Raw genomic sequence first — 24,954 nt, forward strand, 5'->3', positions numbered from 1 at the left:
GGGTGGGAGTGGGAATGCAAATAGTCAACTAATCGACTACTCTCTTACATCCCTCGTTAACACTACTAAAAGATGGTTCTATAGCAAGGCACCTCAGAGTGACCAAGTACCCCTAAGTAAGTACATGCAGATCCATTTGAAGATCATCAAATAAGGCACCCACATCTGCAGGTTTGAAATGTGAAGATTTTAAAAAACAATACATAATTGCAGAGCTGTATGAGTCATTAGGAGGCAAAATAAATCCCAATATGAAAAAGGTTACCACTTTGATAGCATTTCAGATTCAAAGATCTGCTCAAACAATTTAAGAGTTTTCGTAATTTTCTTCTAAGAATAAAATTAAGGGTTTGATCTACTTACGGAAATGTCTCTGTATTGGGTAAGTTGGTAGCACGTAGTAAACCATAGAGAGAAACATGGGTGCTGTCTGCTGACGAATTCAAATCATGCTCTTTACCTTCTCTAATCATTGTACGTTTAAGCAGACCAGAACATTTCAAAGCCAGTTCCAAAGCATCCATCCAACACCTGCCTAAAGACAAATGCTTTTTAATAATATAATTTGATATTGTTCACTTTACAATAGTGAATTTAGGGTCCACATTTACCTTCCGTTTGAAACACACATACTAGAATAGTAAATGCACACTTACTCCACACTTTGTGACTTGCATTTTAATAGCATTCCAGTCCTAAAATATAAAAAACAACTTACTCCCTATCTAGATGTGAAAGGGACTTCCGGTTAGGACTAGCAAGGCCACAGACCAGAATGTTGTAACTAAGGCTATGATTAGGTCACAAAGGTCATGGAAGTCAAGGAATCTTTGACTTCTAGAGTCCTCCATGACATTTTCTGCTTCAACCCTGGAGCTCACAGCTGCTGCAAGTGATGCAGGGCCTCTGCAGCTCCCAGTCCCACAAATTAGCTGTGGTAGGAGGCCCCTGCAGTTCCCAACCACTGCAGTCTCTGGATGGCAATGGAGGGCTTGGTGACTCTCAATTATTGGCTCCACAGTTCCAAGGTTCTGAGCTGTGATGTGGAGACCCTGATACTACTCTTAGTTGCTTCTGTGGGATAGCAGGAGCACTCCAAAGCTCCCAGCCACCATGAACAGCAATGGTTGGTGATGGACTTGTCACGCCCTATTTTGCCATAATTATTTTTTTAGTAAAAGTCACAGCTCTGAATTTTTGCTTGTTGCCCATGATCTGTCTGTAACTTCTACTAAAAATAACTGTGACAAAAATCTTAGCCTTAGTTATAATAGACAAAGCCACAGAAGACATGCCTTTTCCTGAAACAGAGCATCACTTCCCTTCTTTACCTGCCAATCATCTCCCATCTTCCACCTTGTCCAGGAAGACAACCACTCTCCTGCTCCTTTGACCAGATAAGCACTTAGAAAATGTTACTATCTTTAAAGCATTTCTATTGCTCCCTAGTATTTCTCTATTATGTTAAACCACAATACATTCAACTTTCAAACATGGAGAATGAACTATACTGGCTTCTCCTTTCCCATTCACAATATTTTTGTTCCTGATTGTGAGTACCGTATTTCCGGCGTATAAGACAACTTTTGATGTTAAAAAACATCCCCCCAAAATCAGGGGTCGTCTTATACGCCGGTATGCGGCTTAGCAAAGCCTCGGGGGAAGCCGGCGGCGGGGCATCCCAGGCGCGCCTGAGCTGCCCCACCGCCGGAACCCCTCCGCGGCTTTGCAAAGGGCGTGCGTGGGATGCCCCGCCGCCGGCTTCCCCCGAGGCTTTGCAAAGTCGCAGAGGGGCTCCAGCGGCGGGCAGCTCAGGCGCGCCTGGGATGCCCGGCCGCCGGCTTCCCCCGAGGCTTTGCAAAGCCGCGGAGGGGCTCCGGCGGCAGGGCAGCCCAGGCGTGCCGGGGCTGTCCCGCTGCCGGGGCGTCCTCAGAGGCTTTGCTCCCGGTGTCCCTGGTCTGCTGGAGATGGTCCCCAGCAGACCAGAGGCACCGGGAGCAAAACCGAAGTGGTGGCGGGGTGCCGCGCTTCTGAGGCTTTGCTCTGGCAAAGCCTCAGAGGCGCGGGACCCCGCCACTGCTGAGGCTTTGCTCCCGGTGCCTCTGGTCTGCTGGGGACCGTCTCCAGCAGACCAGGGACACCGGGAACAAAGGAGGCGGAGGGGCGCTGGGGTATAAAACGAAACCCTATCTTTTAACTAAAAAATTAGGGGGTCGTCTTATACGCCCAGTCGCCTTATACGCCGGAAAATACGGTATGTAAAACTTCAGTACTTTCTTAAAAGCATCTGCTTGCAAAGAAACATGTCTGAATTGAATAATTTTTGATATTCCATTCTTTAGATATCCTTACATTTTAACTTTACAACTATAATGAGGAAACATTGTCACTGACTAGTTCACAACATCACCAACTTCTCCACCTCCAATTAATTCAGAACCCATCTGGTATGTGACAGGAATAAGTTAAAGTAATGAATGTACCATTTCCTGCATTCCCAACAGTGATTTTTATCAGCTACTCTGCTTTATCACTTAACTTCATTAGATCCTTCTAATCTTCTCTACAGCTGTATCCAGTTTTGTCTGTTACTAATTCTGTCATGTGCAAATTTTGCCAGTGTAAAATGTGCTAAAAATGGACTAAACACCAACCAGTCCTAGACCAGAACCATGGATCACCTAATCATTAACTTTTTTGCCATTTTTATAATAAACCACTATTCCTATTCTGTTTTCTGTCCCTATTTTTTGGCACACCTGAAGAACTTTTAATAGACTAGACCAGTGTTCACCAACCAGTAGATCTTGGAGACTCCCACAAGTGATCCTGACTGGTTTGGCCAGGAAGCTATCACGCTCTGGTACATCAGTTGCCCCTCCACCAACTGTCATACTGCTCCTGCCCTCTGCCTTGGAGCTGCCCCCCTGGAAGCCTGCTGCTTGCTGTACAGGGGGCAGGGAAAAGAGGCAAGGCTCTGATGTCAGAGTGTCACCTCTGCTCCCACTTCTGTACCCTATCTCCACACAGAGAGAAGGAGATGGAGGGAGCTTGGCAATGCAAATCTGTCACACACACTGGCTGTGTCTGTCATTCTCACAAACACATACTGTCCCTTCACACTCATCTCCTGACCCAAAACATGTACGTGGGGGGTTGTTGTTACTCCTTTTACTGCTTGCAAAGTGGATTATTTTTGGTTTTGGACTGGTCTGTGCATTTTATAATTTTCACTTCTCTCTTATGCTTAAATTTAATTCTTTGAGCAGCGAGTTCTAAAATGCCTAACCTGTCCTGGATGGAGTAACTATCCCAGCTACTCCTGGAAGTGGCTGACACATCCCTGCAGCCCTTGAGAAAGGAAGAGCAGGGGATCTCCACATGCTGTCCTTGCCTCCATTGATCAAGAATGGGGAACCGTGGCTAGTAGAAGCTGTGGGCTCAGTGTCCTTAGAGAAGGGTCAGCACACGGCGCATGGAGCCATTGCTGTACATGCCATTTGTTTTCAGGAGTGGTGCAGGGCCAGGGAAGGAGTAAGCCTGCTTTAACCCCATTGCTCCACCACCTGGAAGCCGTCTCAGTTAAACGGTGCCCAGCCAAAGCCTGTTCCCTGAACCCATCCCAACCCTGAATCTCCTCCTACACCCAGCCTCCTGCCTCAGACGTGAGTCCCTCTGCACCCAAACTCCTTTGCAGAGCTTGTACCCGAAAACCCCTCCTGGACTCCAATTCCCCACCTTGGGCTAAGCCAGGAGCTCCCCCCACACTCCAAACTCCTTGGCCTAAGACCAGAGCCTGCACCCCAATCCTCTTCCCGAGCCTGGTGAAAGTGAGTGAGGATGGGGGGAGGAAGGAAGATGGAGTGAGCAAGGTGAGGCCTCAAAGAAGAAGTGGTGGGATGTCAAAGAAGGGGCAGGAAGAACATGGGGCCAGGGTACTTGGGTTTGAGGTACATCTTATATTGCACTTCACTTGAAAAAGTGATCCTGTGATTAAAAAGGTTGGAGACCACTGGACTAGACTGAAGATTATAGCTGAAAGATCAGAGGGGAAAAAACCTGTCTATTCTTTCATTTATGTATAGCCATCTTCACTATTTGCCATGTTTGGCCAATTTTCTGGAGTCTTTTCACAGTAAAACGAGCAAAAAGCATTTGAAAAATAAGAAACTGATTATAAACCCAAATAAACCTAGAACAAATAGCTTATGAAACTACTTTTCTCATTCATTTCTTGAAATTCACTAGATTTTAAAATTGGCTAGATCCCTTTGGATAATAAGGCTTATATAAAATGTGTATTGCAGTGGTAAGTTAATTAAACAGCATAGGCGCATAGCAGCTACTTGCCAAAGTTACACAATGGCCTTGAAGTTCTAATTTAGAATCTTTCAAGGTATTTGCCACTTAAAGTGGATTAGCATATCTTCTATGGGGCAGAGTTAGTCTCTTAAGTGGGTTCAAATGTTTAAATTAGTCAAAATTTATAACTACTAAAACTTTGCTTCATATCAGGAAATAAAAATGTTTGCATTATAGCTGTTTAATATATTGAACGAATAAAACGAGTACATTCAACTGAACTACGGAGCTGTCATTAGGATGCTGTAAGAGAAAAATGGAATAATATGAATCTAATAAGCATGCGCTTTCAAAATGAAAAAATCCATAAGAAACTTACCATCCGATTCTGAAGCTGCTCGAATGATCAAGTAACTGCTGGGTAATGGCTGAGTTATAGAACCAACTGCTTCACCTTTAGGACCCTAGAAATATATAAAACAGATATAACAGACATTATTTTGGTGTTGTCACAAGCTGATCACAATTCAGGAATATCTACCCTCATAGTAACAACTAATGAAGATACAAGTCCTGTAAATGAGTTGCTCTCTTTCACTGGATTCCCTCAACAGACACATCTCTTAAAGTGGGGTTAAGCTGGGAACCACATTTCAAAGATTACGATCTTCAGTTTATTCTAGTTCATTTTCTAAAATTAGTCAGCTCATGGCTTTAATTTACCTTGTACCCTTGCCTCTTCCCCGAAGTCAGATTACAAAACAAGACTCAGACTTTAAGGTCAGAAGGGACCATTGTGATCATCTAGTCTGACCCCCTGCACAGTGCAGGCCACAAAATCTCACTCACTCCTCCTAGAATAATCCTCTCACCTATATCTCAGATATTGAAGCCTTCAAATACTTTGAAGACCCCAAGATGCAGAGATCCTCTAGCTGTGATCTGTACCCCATGCTACAGAGGAAGGCGAAAAACCTCCAGGGCCTCTACCAATCTACCCTGGAGGAAAATTCCTTCCCGACCCCAAATATGGCGATCATATGGGCATGTGGGCAAGACATCAGCCAGACACCCAGAAAGTTCTCTATAGTAACTCCTATCATCCCTCCATTGACCTATTTCCCACTGATAATGAATGGTCAATTAGTTACCAAGATCATGTTACACCTCGTTCCAGTTAACTCGAACTAAGGACTTAGTTCGAGTTAACGTTTGACTGCCGCGTGTAGCCGCGGGCAGTTAGTTCGGACTAGAGGGATTTAAAAATGGCGCCCGGACGGGAAGATGCAAATAAAACCCGGGATATTTAAATCCCGGGCTTCATTTGCAACTTCGATTGCCTGCATTAGCCTCCCTAGGTCGAACTAGGGGGCTAGTGTAGACATACCCTCAGGTACTTCTATGACCCTCACTGCTATCAATTCCAAGTGCCATCAAATCAGCAGGAGTGTGTGCTACTGTCTCCAAACAGGAAATGATGGCAAAAGATGCAAAGCTCCAGATACAGTATCTCATTAAACTCTAAAGAAATGTTGTAAACAGCTGCAGCTTTTAACCAGTGTTATTCCTAGAGACATTTCTATTTCTGTCAAGTGTGCTTAGAGGATAAAGCATTGAAAATGCCACTCAAGAGCCCACTATAAAAAAAGTTAAGTTAGAGGAGTTAAGAAAATTGATAGGTAAAGGTATTTGTATTAGTCAAATTAGCCTAATTGGTAAGACCCATTTGGGTCTTGGGTTGCAGAATTCTACCCATGAATCTAATGAGAAACTGCTAGTTTAGAAGATGAAATTAAAAAAAAAGTTTGAGCAATAGCAAGTAAAGAGGACATTACTGACCTACAACAGGTTCTTAAAGATGTATGGTTCCTACCTGTATTCCACTGTGGATTATGCATGCACCCAGAGCTGGAGAATTTAAACCTAGTTCAGATAGTCCATGCATGCATCCCAACGCATTTTATGCCTCCACCCAAGGGGATAAAGGATGAATTGGATCAACTCTCTCCAGTTCTCTCTCTACTGCAAATCACAGAAAATCCAAGGCAGTTGGGAAAGAGGGAGGGTAATGAAATATAGACAGCGACTACACAGCTCAAGGAATCTCCATTACAGGCCAGTAACTTCCTCTTCTTCTTTGAGTAATACATAATACCAGGGAGTAAGGTGTGAGGATGTAGCCAGCAGAGCTGAGTGGAAAACTGCAGTCCCAGAAGAGGCATCAGGTGAGGAGTCCTGCACCAGGGCATAATGTCTAGCAAATGAGTGAAGAGAGCCTCCAGTTTGCCACTTTACAGATATCAAGGAAGAAGGGCACCTTATGGAATGGAGCCACGTTTGTTACTTGTGCTCCCGTGGAACAAGTTTTCACCTCCTTGAGGGTGGGGAGGGGAGAAGGTTCAATAGCTGACAGCGCAGAATGCAGCCAGAGATCAATTTGGAGAGTGTCCAGGAGAAAATGGCATGTCCCCTTGATTCTTTCTACTATGGTGACATTTTTCCTGGTTGTGTTTCTTGCAGGTACAAGGCCAAGACTTGCTGAAAAAAAGTGGAGTCTTTCCTCCTTGAAAATGTGTAGTTTTTGGAAAGGACACCGGAACATGAACCAATCAGGTAAGGTTCTGAGGTGAATTTGGGGTGTAGGTAGATGCAAAGAAACCTCACCCTTTTTCAATGTAGTGGAAAGAGAATCTACCATCATCATAAGCTCCTCAATCCTTCTAGGAAAGGTAATGGCCATGAGAAAAGCAACCGTACCGAAAAGAAAACGGAGCAAAAAGCTGAAGGGTCAAAGGGGATTTCTGGAGTACTGAAAGAACAAGGTTCATGTCCCAGTGGAGAATAGGTTTCTGATTAAGCCATTCCAAAATCTGTTCATCTCCTGAGAAATAAAGACAAAGCAATCGGAGAAGGTGGATGTTATGCACAGATTGACACCAAATCAACTCGTAAGGAGCATGATGGGCAGGCCTGTCGTCTTCAGCGAGGATACAGTCCAAGATAAAAGAAACATTTGCAATTTCTAGGAGAATGCTCCTTTGATGAGCTCAAAAAGCAAAGTGCCTCCATTTAGCTAGTACTATCTAATCTAGTCTTTCCAACTATTAAAAAGCCTGTATGACAAGGTTGGGTTGGGTTCACTCCACAACCAAATATTCTGTGGATGTTGCCTATCCAAATAGCAAGCCCTGAAGTGGAGCAGATACAGACTAGGTACTTGATCTTTCTGTTCTCCTGGATCAGGAGCTCAGGAAACATTGGAAGGATGACTGGTATTCAGCATGACCTGCATAGGAGATTGGAAAACTGAAATGGCTGAGTCAGTAAAGGGTAATGATGAGAATGACACCAGCCAATCCTGGCAGATTTTGCATAGAACTCATTCATGGTAGGAGCAGTAGCTGAGGGAAGGCATAATTCGTCTGACCAAGAAAGAAGTACAGAATTGCCCTGGGAGTAGCAACCTTTGGATCTTTTGATTAACACATTTGTTGTTTGTTTGAGAAGCAAACAGTTCTCAGGTTGGTTATAACATTGTAAGGACAAGATGACCACAGCTGAATGGAAGGAAGGCTTTGAATGTCTTCCAGACTGCTCACAACTCCTGGGGTATGTCTACACTAGCTCGGTAGGATCTAATTCAATCTAAGGGGGATTTAAAAATGGCGGCGCCCAGGAAGATGCAAATGAAGCCCGGGATATTTAAATCCCGGGCTTCATTTGCAACTCCGGTTGCCCTCATTTGCCTACCTAGGTCGAACTACTGAGCTAGTGTAGACATACCCCAGGATATTGATGTGCATCCTGGTCTGTCAAGATATCCAAGTACTTTGTGCTATGTAGTTATTCATGTGGGCTCCCTAATTAAACAGGGACTCACCTGTAATAATGATCATGTCTGGAATGGAAGAAGGAAAGGGAATGCCTACATATACCTGATAAAGGTTGTCTGCATTAGTTCATGGTCTAGAACCTGTCCTTGGACAAGTATGCTCTTGCAATAATACAATTCAAGGTTGCCTCAATGAATTCCAAAGATTGTGTAGGGGTTAAACAGAGTTGTTTTTTTTTTTTTTTTTTTTTTGCATTTATGCTAACTCCCAGTGGGAGGAAATGCAGCATCATAGGGTGAGCCCAAGTGCACGTGTGACCTAACAGATGCTACTCTGGCTCTGGGTGCCTGGTGCACATGTGTATACTACAGTGGAATACAATAAGGACCATCACTCAAAGATTATAGTTGTTTTTAGAAGCAAACACCTGGAACAGCTATAACACCCTCCCAAATACACACAAGGTTAAAGCAGCAATGTACACAGGCTAGTGCTGGTCTTAACCACAGCCAAGAATTTCTGAATTCCAACTTCAAAAGATTAAAAACAAGAACTGTCCCCCAAAGGAAAGTTCTCAGACTTGAGACAAAAGAGATTGGTGGGTAAATGTAGAGTAAATTTTTCTTCTTCCCAAATATAAGATAGGGACTTGAAAGTCAGACTATGGCAGAAGCCACACAGTTTTTCACATAGGAAAAACTACTAACCCTCCAAGCACAGATAACAGACTCAGGATATTACGAGCAATATGAGTAAGTGATCTAGGAAGTGCCTGACTATGGAGAACAATATTGAGGTACTGTGTAAAATCATAAGTTGGCCAGGCTACAGACAGCAGTCTGAGGCCAGAAATCTTTCAGTGAAACGTTACCTGGAATCCAATTTAGGGGTATACTAGATACATTAATTATTCTATATCAAACTACAGTACTATAATTTAAGGATGAAGACCATTTATTGGTGTGAAAAAAGGGTGATATGCTGAGATACTCGAAGTACAATGAGTAAAAGCTGAATGACCAATTTGCAGTCAACAACTGAACAAATGAACCGCTTTGATAATGCAGTAACTGCTTGAAAATACATTAATGTATCTAATGTATACTGTAAATTTCAATATTGATTGGTTTTCTGAAAGCATTAGACACTACTTTAAAAAATGTACAGCTTGATTGCAAATAGTTTTTGAAAAGTCTTTGATATTCACTATTTGAGCTATGTTGAAGTTACAGAGTATATAGTTTCTGTTCCCCAGTTGGAGGATGATACAAGTACTTCACACATAAATTTCATCATGGGTAAATTTGAAATTCTGTTTCTGTACACGAACATATGACTCTACATTCCTGTCAGTAAAACTAAATGTCATGAATGCTGGTGGAAAGTGAGTACAAAAGGAATGCGAACAATAAGGGTGTGGATGAAGACTATTTAAAAACACAATTTATTAATGTAAATCTATTTGCAGTCTTTTTTCAGCTTCTCTGATTGAGACTCAGAAATGCAATTGTATAGTGGCATACTATTTAAAATAGTATTTGAAGGATGATCAAGCAACTAGTGTGTTGAAGTCTCATGCTGGCATAAAGACAGTAGAGTGGGTATTATTAGTTATACAATGTAAACTGAAAGAGTATAACATCAAAGAAGCATGATAAGTGATTGTGTGTGCCTTTCTGTTGTAATCTGGAGCTAGTCTGCCAGATGGAGACACCAGATGCTATGAAAAGTATGCTCACAGAAAAGCAGGACTCTTGCAGCACCTATCCATCTTGTATACATAGTTATGAGTGGTGGTCTCTCTCCAACTTGGGTGTCAACAAGTCTTGCTCTTTGTTAGAAGTAAGTTTGTTCTCTTGTGAACCTAATGGAGGAAGTTTATTAGAGAGCAAAGTTACTTGCTGCTATCCTGATGAAAGTTTGCCTCCCTCTAGATCTAGTTTGATTAGCAGACAGGTGCTACTGATTAGGGAACAGAATAAAGAAGACCACTTCAAACTTTAATATGGACTTGAACTAAAACTAATAATTCTCTACAGCACAAGAACGAACAAATTCCATTTCAGCTCTCAGCACATTGAAAATGGACATTACCACCTCATTCAGGTTTCAAATTTGATCTATCTTAATAAAAGTTAAAATCTTGTATGGAATGTCCTCTAATTTCTAAATTATTTAGGAAACAAATAAATCCACCACTCTCTGTCAAGCAATTAGGAAATTAGTCTGGATTTATGCAGATCTCCGCCCAAGACTGATTAATCATCTTTTGCAGAGTTAGGTCCCACAGTCAAATAGCTGTTGACAACCTTTCTGATGGAAGTGCACATAAAAAGGTGACTTAAAAGTGTACACTAACCACAAAATCCACATAGCTATGTAAGGGAATGGGGAAATCAATGTGCAGCAAATAAACCATGAGAAATTGGGAGGGTAAAAAACTCTTCCTAAGTGGTTTTAGACTATAGGAAATCTACAACTAGGTTTTTATAAATCTTAATATTTAGAGTGTTTCATAGTAAGAAAAGATAAGATTGCAAACAGACAACAGTTGATAATCATTTTCCTGGTCTTAAGAAAGTTAGCCCTTCTCCATCACCAGTGAGAGACGTGACATGGAACAGCTGTGCGTCAGATGTAGAATGTGAAGTATAATGAACTCCTTGTCCATTACTAGGTTGTTAGGAGATAAAATAATCTAGTAAAACCCTGTTTATCTGGTCTAACTAGGACCAGGGCTATATCAGATTAACACAATTCTGGATAAGCTGGAGAATGGGAAATTTTAACTTAAGGTAGGTCAAATTGTAAGCCTGGAAGAGATAATATTGTCCGTTTTCAATGTGCTGAGAGCTGGAATGGCATTTGTTCATTCTTGTGCAGTAGAGAATTATTGAAGTTTCAAGTCATCATCTTTGTCCTGTTCCCTAATCAGTACCACCACCATCTCCAATGGCCAATTGGTATCACCCACTTCTGACCCTGAAGTCCGGATCATTTGATAAATTCAGAGCGCTGGGTCTTCATCATTACTGTACACAAAATGTGCAGAAACTCCTGTCTCTCCCTGGAGCCCTGCCAGAAAGGGTGCCTGTTGACCCACCAGGAGGGTTTACAGACTGGTACTGTCCCTAAGGCAGCATTTCCCAAACTATGGGCCGTGGCCCGGTACCGGCCAGGGGAGATCGCATGGAGGGGACCGGGGCGGGAGGGGAACTGGCTGGCAGAAGCAGGGCTGGCTAGGGGGGGTGGGAGCAGAGGGGCTGGGTCAGGGGAGGGGGGAAAACCTGCTCGCGGGGGCAGCAGGGCTTGCCAGGAGAGAATCAGCTGACGGGGGGGAAGAATCGGCCAGCGGTGAGCAGGACAGTTCAGGGCGCACGCAGATCCTAAATAAAAACTGAAAAACCGTGCCTTTTAAATATCCCCACTGCTGACAGTGAGGTTTAAAGGCACTACAACGTGTCAGAATGGAGAGAACCTGGTGCATTCAGCATCCGGAATGAGAATATGGATAAAAAATTACAAAGATAGTGTCAGCTTTCTGAAAATAAATGAGCCCCTTTTCAATACACGATGTGGTGGTGCAGGGTTTTATTGGATTACAGTCCATTTTTCCAATCCATATTCCCTTAACTTGCTGGTAAGAATATTGTGGGTGGCTGTATCAAAAGCTTTGCTAAAGCTGGCTCTGGGGGCTTTGGGAGGACCCAAAACACTGTATTTGCATAGCTGTAATTTGCTTAATGAATATGCAAATATGCAAATGAATGTTACCAGTCCTCCGAAAGCTCGTGAATGGATTTACTGGTCCCCGTGTCAAAAAGTTTGGGAACCCCTGCCCTAAGGTAAATGAAGTTTGAGATCACTGCACTATATGCCATTCAGAAAGATTATAGCATCCTATTTATTGCTAAAGGGCTCCCAAACATTCTTCTACTAATGTAACCAAAAAGTGATCTAGACAGTATCAAACATGGAATTCACAGTTACTTTTTGGATGAAAAGTACAGCAGTAGAAACTACAGAATTAAATTTTAAAAAATAGTTAGAAAGAGAACACTGGTAACTGTAGAGAAAAGCACAGTGCCTTTTATGTGTAAGGCTGCTTCTATTCAATGCTGGAAACAGACACATTCTTCAATGTCTTTTTCAAGAATGGTTGTTCACTTACCTTAACAGCCCAGATGGACTGTTCCAAGGGATGGAAAAGTTTGAAACAAAAGCCATCTTTTTTGGAAGGCCGCTCAATGAGTTCACAAGCATTCAGGAGCACTGTTCCAACCCACTGGCCATTTTGGGGGTTTTTGTAAATGAGTAATACTCCTGGTTTTAGCACACACCACAGTTTGGTCCAGCTTTTCAATGTACCACGAATCTACAGAATATTAATGATTGATTTTAGTTCCTCACAATTAAAAATAAACACCAAAGTCATCCCTCCTGCTGAAAGAAATATTGAATCCGGGTCAATTGATAGTATTGGTATAAAAGTCTCTCAAGTCTACAACAGTGTTCTATACATCCTTGTGACAAAACCAGGTTTAGATGAAGATTGTTTCTTTCAGATCTGGTAAATACTACCCTTGTTATGCAAATGAGATACACATTGGTTCAAAATCCAGAAACACTTCTGGATTACCCAGGAGCATCCTCAGTCAGAGCATATTTAACCATTAGCATTATTAACCATTAACCACTAGCATTATTATTCACGACATATGGGTTTCCTGTAACAGACTGAATGGAACTACTGTAAATGCAACTCAGAAGTTATAATTGGTGCAGAATGCAATTGCTCTCTTTAGGGTGTATCTACACAGTCAAAAACAAAAACAAAAAACCCCACCATGGCTGACCCATGCCAGGTAACTCAGGCTCAAAGGGCACAGGCTATAGGGCTGTTTTGTTTCTGTGTAGACATCTGAACTCAGACTCTGGGACTCTTCCACCACACCTGAGCCTGGAAACTTCACTACGACGTAGATATCTCTACAGCCCCTTGCCTTCTGGCACCAGCCAACCAGCTGTGGAGACATACCCTCAGAGATGCTAGGTCACAACAATTCTTAGAGGTCTTCAGATCTGATTGTGAATAGAAATCAAGGACAACCAACCTTCAGATTTATTAAAAAAATCCAGATGTGGCATGGGTTACTAGCTACCTGAGAGACCAGCTCCTCCTGTGCACCACAATGAGTTCTTAGATTCCTTGGACTTGAATGTCTGGAGTTTGAATGCTTGTGATTTAGTTCTGATCAGTCTAGAATTTATTCCTTCCCGTCAAGCAGATGAAACACCAGTTTGCTGACCTTAATTTAACCCTTCTATGTAGTAAGGCTTTTCCATAAGCACAGTAGATATTATTTCTTACAGATAAGCCATTTAGTTTAATCTCTGTGTAAGTTCCCCCTAAGGATGTTAAATATCGATTACTTTACTAGTCGAGTAGTCAATGGAATTTTGATCGACTACTCAACAGACACTTCCTCATTCCTCCTTTGAAATGTACGAGAGCCCTCGCAGGGGCTCTCGTACATTTCAAAGTTGGAACCCCAGGTGCAGCCCGGGGCCAGTGGGAAGTCCCACCAACTCCGGGCTCCATGTGGACACTTCCACTCTGAAACGCGCAAGAGGGCCGTGTGCATTTCAAAGTGGAAGCACCCGTGTTGAGCTCAGAATCAGCAAGACTTCCCGCTGGCCCCAGGCTGCACGCGGCTTGCCAGCTTTGAAATGTACAAGACATACATTTTATGTCCCTTTTATGCGGCACTGCCGCTTTGAAATACTGCATGGAGCCAGAGTCAGCTGGGGATTTCCCAGCTGGGCTCAACACGGGTGCTTCCACTTTGAAATGCTTCCACAACCCGGGTGCTTCCACTTTGGATTTCTCAGCTGACTCCCGGTCCCATGGAAATGCTGCAGCAAGACCGAGGTCAGTGGTGCTACCACTCTAAAATGCTGCAGCAGAGTTTCAAGAGGCAGCACCACACGGAGCCCGGGATCAGCTGTGCGGCACTGTCCTTTTGAAACGCCACCATGGCATTTCAAAGTGGCAGTGCCACATGGAGCTTGTACCCCGGGCTCTATTGGGTGCTGTCACTTTGAAGTACCCCCTTCACTGCCTCTATCTGATAGAGGCAGCAAGAGGGGGCGGGGGAAGGGGAAATGACTAGTTGATTCAATTATCCGATACGTATTTCCTTATTGGATAGTCAACTAGTCCATAACATCCTTCATGCCCATTCTGCTTTTGCATTGGCCTACTGCTGGTGGCACTGCCCATTGTTTGGAACATATCTTCTCATCCCTCCTATGGAAATAATATTCAAGGATTATAGCTATTTCATATAGGATAAAAGAGAAAAGGAAGAAATGTGCAAGAAGGAATCACTGTTAAAATACCCAAGATTTACTGGCCTTAGTTTTGGGACTTCTACCAGAAATTAAGGAATTCTCTATGATCAAGCAGAATGTCCATAAATTCTAAAAAAACCAACCTCAATTAGTTTTTAAAATTAGTTGCTGTACATATAAGATCAATGTAACTATGGTGACTACAGTAAGCAACAGCCAGCTCCCTTGTGTTATCCCCTAAGATTTCAGGCATGGAGCTCTGGGTTGCAATTAATAGATACTCTGCAGGCCAAAAAACATTAATCAGCAACCCACTAGGATTCTGTGCCTTTTCTATTCTGGTAGGTAAACAGCAGGCAGCTGCTAAAATTTCAACTCTGATTTCACAGTCAAGCTCTGACCTTCAGCCAGTCAGCCATAACAATGACTGATGGGTCTGTGATTGTGCTAAGCAATTCTTTTGTAGCTCTCTTCTTCTCTTCTCTGTAATTTTTCTTTTGAACCTGTAATTAACAAATATAGAAGATGGTAAAACCATTTAAAAATTACTAGGAAAAAACAAGCCACGGCAATAAAAAAAAGCTATTGCAACTAAGAAAAACGCAGGAAAATTGTAAGACAAAGTTCAACCTGAAACTATACAGACAAAGACGAAGCGTTAAAATGTGGTAAAATGTCTGTCTTGAACATACAATAGTTTTCCCTACAAGCCACTTCTAATGTCAAGTAAAAAAGGTTACAATCACCACTTTAAATAACGGAAGTCAATCATTTATCACTATGTTACTATTTATTTCATTACTTCTTATAAGAAAGGCAAGTAGACCAGTCAGTTTGACTACTAATTGTAAATAAGTGAATTTCAAGTTCTCATACACAGCATATTTGCGCAGATGTGGGGCTTGGGACATGTATGCATATTAAAAATTCCACTGAATTAAACAATAATTCAAGCATTTAACTCCTCTCCTCTTTCCCCAGGGGACATCAGCAATGCCCTTTTCTTTTCATAGTACCCGACCTCAAGAACTGGGGCTGTTAAATGAATTACTTTTTCATCGCTACATTATTCAGGACCCAATACTATTTGAAATTTGTTAAATAGTTTCACCTGAAAAAAAAACGTTCAGGAGTTGAAACATTTCTTTTTTGACCATTTTGAAATGTTTAATCTTGACTATTTTATTTCAACTTTTCAATTCAAACTGAATTGAATTGAATGGAGAGTTCAATTTCAAATTTTAGTCAATTTATTAAAAAAAGGGGCACTCACGCAGCCAAATTCAAACAAACTCATATGAAGATCAGAAAAATTATTTTCAAGTTGACTCAATGTTTTCATGGATTCAAAACACATCTGAGTTTTCTATTTGATGACAAGTTAGGGAACACTGGTTTTGGGTTCAAATCAAACAGGATTATTTTCAGATTATTTTTGGTTCTGGGGACCTCAAGCTGAAAAGTCTTCTGGCAGCGACTTTAAACTTAAGAGTCTGATCTTATCAATATATGGATGAAACACCAACAAGATAACACAAGGAAGTGTTGGTGATTCAATGAGTGGCATGCTTTCCATTTTACATGTGATCCTAAAGATTGCACCAAAGAAACTAAGTTACCTTAGTATCATTGTACAGCAATGGTCATAGATATTTTTTAGAGTAGAGCCCTAGGATCCTGTGGGTCCCACAGGACCCAGTGTCATAATAGTGGGAGCAGGTCAACTATATTTTGTTGTGGGCAGGATTAGGTAGGTATAAAGAATACAGACTGCAGCATTTTTCAGGAAAAGAAATACCTCATCAGTTTGTCAAACTTGCTTTACATTGCTGAAATTGTATTTTTCTTTTGTTTTTAATATTTTAAAAGGTCTTTAATACTGGAACTCAATGATAGAAAAAGATTTCACGTCTATTATTTTAGAGATAAAAATTGGCTGAACTTCATTCATATGCATAGAATATGAATATATTAAAAAAAATTAAGTAGCAGGGGGAATGTGTCTCTTCCTGGATCTAAGGCTTTTGCTGGTAGAAGACAAATAAAAACATGAAAGAAACAATGAGGGAGTGGTCAGAATGGGTCTTGCAGGCTGGTATCAGAACTGGGTTTTAAAAAAGTCCTGTTCCAAGCGCTCTCTCAGAGGTCTTATCCCTATTTATCTTTTAAGGTCTGACTGGAAGATGATCTAGATAGACAATCAAGTTGCAGGCTGTTAATAACCCATTTTGAAAAGTGACTCACCTTGAGAGACTCCTTTTTTGTAAGCTTGTTTGCAGTAGAGGAGATGTCCTTATCGGAGCCATTGTAAAGCTTGGATTCAGACTGAAATTTACATAATAAAGGACAAATAAGTGTTGGTGATAGATACCTGGACACATTAGGACAATTTTTCACTCAGACAAAACAAAGTGATATGCCTGTCCTCACAATTTCATTTTACTTCCTGCAATAAAAATAAAATATTTTCTCTTAGTCTGCTTTATTCCCAAGCTATTTACAGAGTTATGCTTCATTACTTTAAGGAATGCACTATTGCACATGAGTGCTCCAAAAGAAGCTCAACTACATGTAGTAAATGTGTTGAATGAGCAGTTGGTTGCTAAGGAACACTTTGGATGTTCCAAATGTGATTAGTTTTAAATTGTTTTACCAGAGCTGAACGTAAAAACAGTGGGAGTGGGGGAAGCAGGAGACAATTCCCCTCCATCCCATTTTCTGTTTGGCTTGTACTGAGCATGCTCAGTAACACTGTTGAAGCTGTCAGCCCTCACTCTACCTCACCTCCTCCAATCACCAGATGGGAGTTGTTTCTGCCTGGTTTATTTTTTTAAACACTCTCTTTGGCTGAAACATGGACCATGGGATTTTAAAATTGGGAGGAGCTCACCTCTTCAACATTTGACACCTACAGCCTGACAACTCTTCTTGTGCCAGCTGCTCTGGGAGTGCTTATGCATGATTCCCTTCATGGGTCAGGTAACTACTTCAGACTAGACTTTTTAAATTTGTTCCATGATCAAGCAGAGTTTAATTACTATTCTTCTCTCCCCTGCCTATTCCAGAAGATCAAGGGCATCATAGTAGAGCATCCAAGTACCTTGAGATTGGAGAGCTGCTTACAAAACTGGAGCCTTCATTTATGGCTGGTCAATGTGCTGACTCAGCAACAAGAGGTTTTTATTGGTTAGGTCTTAAAAGATTCAAAGATCGTTTCTTTTTAATGTTTCTTTTTATCTATCGCTCATTAGCCAAAAGAAATCTGGAAGAGGACTAGGGATGTTAAATTTAGTTTAATCAACTAGTCAGGCTCTTAATACAGTTAAAAGGCTGAAGTGCAGCAGGGGGAGGGGGAGGGACCCAATGCAAGTTGGGCCCGAAGATTCCTGGCTAGGGCCAGATCGCCCCCTCTATGCTTCTGATTTTTAAATGTGTGAAGAGCTCTTCATACTTTTAAAAAGCATGCCTCTGGGACTGCGCGCGAGCCGTGAATCAGCTGATTCCCAGCTCGCACCCAATCGTCGCTACCCCATTGTCTCTCCTGCCTCTTTCCCCCCCGCTCCCGCTCCCTACAGAGACAGCGGTAGGGGGAACTGGATTTTAAGCCAGCTTCCCACAGCACCAGCTCCTGCTCCGAACCCTTGCTGCTTTAAGAGAAGTAGTGGGGGAGGAGGGGAAGGGAAGCAACTAGTCAAGGGACTAGTTGACTAGTCACTTACATCCCTAAAGAGGACACTGATGAATCCAGCCAAAAGACTGACAACTGACCATCTCTAAGGAAAGTCTGCTGTGATGTTACAACTTATCACTTTTCATTATTATTGCAACCCAGTTTATCACCACTGGGGACTATTCAGCAGTTATCTGCTACCAACTCAAAAATAAAACTTCAAATGAGATGTGTTTCTCGATCCACTGATCGGCAAAAGATGCTTTTGTAGCAAAATGCCCAAGAAACAATATTGCTTTCTTGCTGCATAGATGATAAAGCAACTTCAATCTCCTTGAAAATGGACATTTGTCTTGGTACAAATACAAACTTCATTCACCCAAGTTCTTCTAAAACACTTAGGAATGACCGAGTCTAAAATATGTAAGTATAGAAATTCCCTATATTCAATCTACATTTGGGAAAATGAGGGGAAAAGGGATCTTATTAATTTCATAACAAAGCCCATTCAAAACAAAACATTTAGGTTCAAAAGTTACATACAAAACTGGACATGTGAATCCTTTTCTATTAAGTCATCAGGATTCAAGTACTTTCATCTCATAGCAAAAAGTGAAGAAATAATTACTTTGTTTCAAGAATTTGTGGAGGGATGAGCCAGGAAAAAACAAGAGGCAAAGGGTAATGGAGCAAAACCCACAATAACATTTTGAAGTTTTCAGTTTACCTGTCAAAAGGAATTGAATGCAATCTGAAGTGCAAAAATGTGTGTGAGGCCCCACACTAACACATATTAATCCTAGAACTAGAAAACTTGGCTTCCATGTGAGGGTTGAAGTTCATTAGAAAGGCACAGTGATGAGTCTATCTATCGGGAACTTGTTTGGCAGACAAATGGAAGACTTTGGACTCTATATAGGTCAACCCAACACCTTTCCTAAGCACTAAATTCACATATAAAAGTGACAAGAGAATTTTTTTTAAATAGGAAGGACCAACTGCACCTTCTAGTGAGGCAGGCGCTGTACCTTCCTTGTACTGTATGGGGAGTAACTTTCATCATTGTTGGTCCAGTCCATGCTTAGACAAATGGGAAGCCACTTAGCCTTTGTAAGCTGGAACAGCTAATTGTCTCTGTTAATGTTTATCTTGAGACCTAGGGAGCTGATTATTCCCATAAAGTCAGGCCAACTGCCACAGCAAAACTAAACTGAAGGTGGAAAAAGGTGTTAATGGGTGGTGCGGGGTGGGGTTAATGGGTGGTGCGGGGTTGTCTCATTGCAGCTTACTGAGGTCTAGATACAGTAACTGGAAAGGACAGAAACACTGAAATTGTCTGACAGGAAAAAAAAAGAGTAAGAACCTGAAATGGAAAGATGAGAAAATAAACTGAATAAATATTCAAAGATCAGAAATTTAGTTAAATTATACATTAAATAATCTCAGTTAAACACCAAATAGAGGTTTGAGAAGTTTCAGGACCAACCCATAAATGAGCTAGATAATGACCAACTGTATTTTCTCCCTTTCCCTGAACAGTGCGGCCTGAGTATGGACTAGAATTGAATGATATTGCATTGCATCTGAAGGGATCCAGAGTCAGAGCTAAGCAACTGTACAAAGGCTAACATGGTCCAGCCTTCTCAACTATGACATCACAGAATTACAAGGCTATTCCCTCAGCTGCAGAGCACTTGAGCTCAGAGACAGGAACTGTGAGCAGCAGGATATTACACCGAGGTGTTTTTAAAAAAAATTAATACATAGAACATTATTGTGGACATTCCATCACAGTTCCATATTTAAGATTGCATTGAATTTTTCAGTTTACAGAGAAATTAAAGCTTTTGTTTTTGTATAAGGAATACAAGATATCCTCTTTATAGAGAATGAGCTATAAGTAAATACTTAAATCATATTTGCTCTCACAAATTGCCCTTTCCTTCCAATGTAAATAGACCATAAAGCCACTGGATCAGGCTAATGTAGACAATATAGTTGGCAATAGCAGCATTATAGCTAAGATTGCATCACAAATTCTGTCCACCTTCCTAAATCCTCTAACAACCATGTGCATAGATTCTTTTGAAGTATTGTGTGTCTCAGGAGGGCCCAGGGTCATTTGAGCCAGGAGTTCTAGAGATAAGCCCTGAAAAAAAATAGCCATTTAAATATATATATTTTCCCCTTCCATCCAGAGCTAGAGATCAAACCATGAATATGATGCTGACCAAGGATCTCACAAATGTGTCAAGTGTTACTCCAAAGGGAGAACAGTATTTAAGAAAATGTGCAGTTTTTGCTGTGCACGTGCTTGACTACAGAAAAAACAGCCATACAAAGGTTCTCAGACCTCACTGTATTTCAAGTTCCTTCTGACAACAAAAACTACTATACATGTCTGGGAGGGGGACTGAAGTCTAAGTCCAAATCCAGTCTTCAGTCCCAGATGGCAGAGCTCGTGCTTTAGCTTTGGTTTCAGCTTCCGCCCTGTACCCTGGCCAGTCTAATGCCAGCCCCAGAGACCAGTGTTCCCTCTAAGGTGTGCACCTGCATCGGCCCACACCAAGAAACTGAGGCCCACCCCACCTCAATGGAGCCACTCAGTAGCAGGTGGCTGGCCTGAGTTGGGGCCAGAGCCAGAGCGGTGTTGTGGGTGGCTGCTCCTCCAGCAGCCCCGGACAGGGCCTGAGCTGGAGCTGCAGAAAGGGCAGCTGGAGCCACAGAAAGGGCAGCTGCTACTCCAGGGGAAACTCACGGGGGACAGCAGAGCTGGGGCACTGGCAGAACAAAGAAGCCAGAGTGACAGGGCAGTGCAGGATCACCTCCTCCAAAACTGTCCTCATCTTCCTCAACCTCATCTTTTTGGTGAGCTGGTGGGCAGGCAAGACCAAAGCTGGTGTGCTTCTTCCGCAGCAGGAGGAGGGGTGTGGTGCCTGCCAAAGGGCTGCGAGGCCCCAGGGGGTCTTGGCTGCAGGGGTGGGGCTCCAGAGACCGGGGCAGGAGTCTAGTGATGTGCAGCTGTGGGTGGGGTTTTCCAGCCACCTGATCGGTTTGACACAACCGACATTGCACCCTCATCTGGGTGTGCCCTGCCCAGGGTGTGGGGGCTGCCCAGAGGTTGATTAATGCTGGTGCTGCCCAGGCTGTCACTACTTGCACTGCCTTCCAGCAGGTGAACCCCCATGTCCTCCCGCAGAGGGGAAGGGCTGGAAGCACTCATCTGCTTTTAAATAAGCTTCTAGGTCACTTCTGGTTTACCCTGATGTGAATCCTACACCTTCCCAATTTGGGGACACACCATGGTACTAAATGCAGGTTAATATGACAAATGGGCTGCAGAGTGACAGAGACCTTAGAAGAAAAATACTCCAGATGGAGGTTTCCAAATAACCACTAATGACTTGGTCCTGGTTATGAAGTTCTTGTGGACTTTTTTTCAGATCTCTATGCTGTTTGCGGTCATCTATCGTCTAGCCATCTAGCAAGGAACTATATAAAAAATAACGTACTGTTGGGAGGAGGTGGGAATACAAATTTAGTTAGAACCATATAAATGTTACCAACAAAGCAATAATAGAGTCTCAATATAACCAATCATACACTGCCATAATTAACATGTGGACAGGAACTGGGTTAGTAGAATAGTAGATCTCTCTGTAAGCCAAGTTTTTCAGTCTAGGCAGTGAGGCTATATTAACACAAAACCCAATTTCATCTTGGCCATATCAGAACAGCATAGCTAAGTAAAGGAAATTCAATTTACAAATGACATATTAGTGCATTTAAAGTGCAATCTTTCCAGTTTAATGGAACTGGGATTACAGGCATTACAGGCGTGCAAAATTGTTGCCCCAGCTTTTAAAATAATCTTACGACTTTGGAAGGGGAAAGGCTAGCTGGTAATAAAATATCAGAACAGGGATAACATTGCCAGAGAATGTGCAAAAGCTAGGACTTTAACAGGAATAAAAAAAACAACAACTAGATGAATTCATGGAGGTTAGATCCATCAAAGCTATTAGTCAGGATGGGTAGGAATGGTGTCCCTGGCCTCTGGTTGTCTGGGGATGGAAATGGATGACAGGAGAGGGATCACTTGAGGATTACCTGCTTCTGATCACTCCCTCTTGGGTATCTGCTATTAGCCACTGTCAGTAGACAGGATATTGGGCTACATGGACCTTTGGTCTGACCCAGTATGGCTGTTCTTAGAGTTATTTTATTCATAGATCATACGTTAATCAAAAAGACTAAGTAAAGGAGCAGTTGGTTTTTTATGGCTCAGTGATGTGGTATTCAACATTCGTCAGCATTTTCTTCAAATCTGGGTCTAGTAATGTCACTGCCACTCATCTGTTCAACTGTGTCTGTCTGTGTTTTGCACTGCCACTTTTCTCAAAGCAATTGCCAGCTGGTCCACAGTTGAAGAAGTAGAGCTCCAGGAGATGGGAATGTCGCCGGAGCTTGAGCAGGAGCCCCAGTGTCAAAAGCAACAGAGCCTCCACCCAGGCGGGTGGGCTAAGAGGAAAGGCAGCAGCAGGGAAGAGGGTCAAGTATTGACTCCCCTGGTCTGGCAAATACCCTGACTTGAAAACACTAGTCAGATCCAGAGGGTGCCAGGCCAGGGAGAGTCAACCTGTAGTGTGGCATTGTTTGGGTGCCTCAACTGTGCATTTCTATTAAATGGCAAGTATCCACACTTATACAATTACATCAAGAATGCATAAAAGGCCATACTGAGACCAACTACTCATCTAGTCCAGTCCACAGTTTTCTGACAAGGACTAGCAGTGTTTCTCAAAGTGGGCCATGGAACCATGCGGAGAAAGCTGCTACTGGGCCCCTTCAGTTTGTTTACTTACTGGCTCCGCAGTTGTGGAGCATCACGGCTCCCTTTAGCTGCAGTTGTCTGCTTGCAGCCAAGGAGAGCCGCGAATGACCTGGTAGCAGCTCTCTCAGAGTGGATCCACAGACCACTTTGAGAAACATTGGACTAAGCCAGAAGCTTCAGAAGGAATGAAGAGAACAGAGTAATTATCAAGTGACCCATTCCTTCTAGTCCAGAACATGCTTCCAGTAGTCAGAGGTAGAGGGGACACCCAGTGCACAAAGTTGGATCCCAGACCATCTTTGCAAAGAGCTTTCTTCTAAATCGGATCCTTAGCAGAAAGACATGAGAAACTGTAACTCTGAATTTCTTGAATTTACCCTAAAGGCTTATGCTTAACGTCACCCTAATAAAGTAGAAACTATGCTCTTAATTAAAATGTAATCCTCCTCTCAGGAAGTCTGCACAGCAATCTACCAGATTAAACACTCACTAAAACTAATACACTTGCATTTAAACCCAGTATACAGAACTCCACCACTGCATAATGCATATTTCAAAACTAGCTTTTGGAAAGGTGACTATGCTTACCTTGCTTTTTGACATTGAATGTGCTGAATCTTCTTTACTTTGTGACACATCATCCTTCCCTCTATCAAAACCTTAAAAGAGAAGATGACATTGTTGCAGTATGATAATCCATTTGAATACTCCGCATTTTATTTAAGCTGTCTGTTGAAAACTAAAACCTAAATTAGAACATTTCACTTATCTGGTCACCATCCAGAATGATGCAAAATAATTAAAAAATAAAAACACTGCCCTCTATAAAAAGGTAAATAAATAACATTGCTTAATAAAAATATATCTTGAAGTTTCAACGTATCACTTACTGTACAGTGAGTTTCTAAAAGTGAGTTTACTCATTGAAAACATTCTGTATGTTTATTCATTTTTTTAAATTCACATTATATACAATTTTCCCAATTTTTCAGACTTAAGTGTTGAGATTCTGAACTGCTCACACAATACCATAAATGCTGCCCAAGATGTGAAACTCTACATTCCACAAAGTTTTATATTGTGCACGTGGAGTGCATAATGCTCTAGCAGGCATATTTATTACATCAGAATTTACTTTTATCCAAACCGAATAAAACAAAAAATTGACACTGCTTTCTATCTACAACTTTTTATATTACACAATCATACTGAGCTTTTCATCAGCATCAAAGCAGTCATCCCATCCTACAGCTTGATGGCATACTTCACTTTTACAGCAACATCTTAAGTATAAAGTGGCAAAAGAAGTCAATAGCATGTACGACTGAGATGCTAGAACAGCTTGTACCAGCACTACTTAGGTGACAGTTTTTTCCAGTGCAAGAATAAAAAATTGTTGATGTGCATATTTCAGAATATTCTGGTGCACCTGTTAGTATGCCATCTAGGTGCACAACAGATAATTTAAAGTTAATCTCAGAAAGAACAACATGCCTCAGAATAGACCCTAGCCAGATGAAAAGCCTAAATCAAATGTGGAAGCCACCGATCTTCCTTGTAGTGAAGACGTGGGGTAACATGGCTACCCCCATGAGACTTGTGTATTTCAGCAATATTAGCTTAATGCCTTCCAGGAGATTAGTACTTGAAGCTATTTGTTAGACAAACCTCTGTAGTCCGTATGTATCTCACTTACATATACTCTGTTCTGATTAGCTGCCACCTTTTTATGTTCCTGAATGTGTTAGAGTATATTTGTTTTTTGTTATCATAGACAAAAATAAATCTAATGTTTCCATCAGCCATATATTGTGATTTCATCTTTACATGAGTATAGAATTTTGATAGACATAACATGGAGTAACACAGTAGGATCCAACTGTCTGAATATTATTACTAAATGCTAATGAAAAATGCATTTGACGTCACTGTCTGGGGTTGGAACTGACAATACCAGAAGG

General features: G+C 41.8%; 1 protein-coding gene across 6 annotated transcripts in view; it reads right to left on the reverse strand.

Moving 5' to 3' along the window:
- Positions 1 to 24,954, reverse strand: part of OSBPL8 (oxysterol binding protein like 8) — a 154,897-nt gene that overhangs the window by 37,995 nt on the left and 91,948 nt on the right. For all 6 annotated transcript variants that reach the window (XM_075932114.2, XM_075932119.2, XM_075932151.2 and 3 more), the window contains 6 exons: positions 23,582 to 23,652; positions 16,734 to 16,814; positions 14,891 to 14,992; positions 12,307 to 12,510; positions 4,682 to 4,766; positions 364 to 535 (listed from right to left, as the gene is read on the reverse strand). In XM_075932114.2, the coding sequence (XP_075788229.1) occupies positions 364 to 535; positions 4,682 to 4,766; positions 12,307 to 12,510; positions 14,891 to 14,992; positions 16,734 to 16,814; positions 23,582 to 23,652 (715 nt within the window). The remainder of the gene's footprint in view (positions 1 to 363; positions 536 to 4,681; positions 4,767 to 12,306; positions 12,511 to 14,890; positions 14,993 to 16,733; positions 16,815 to 23,581; positions 23,653 to 24,954) is intronic.

The sequence above is a fragment of the Pelodiscus sinensis genome, chromosome 1, assembly GCF_052426305.1.
Source record: "Pelodiscus sinensis isolate ZL-2025 chromosome 1, ASM5242630v1, whole genome shotgun sequence".
In the NCBI taxonomy this organism is placed as follows: Eukaryota; Metazoa; Chordata; order Testudines; family Trionychidae; genus Pelodiscus; species Pelodiscus sinensis.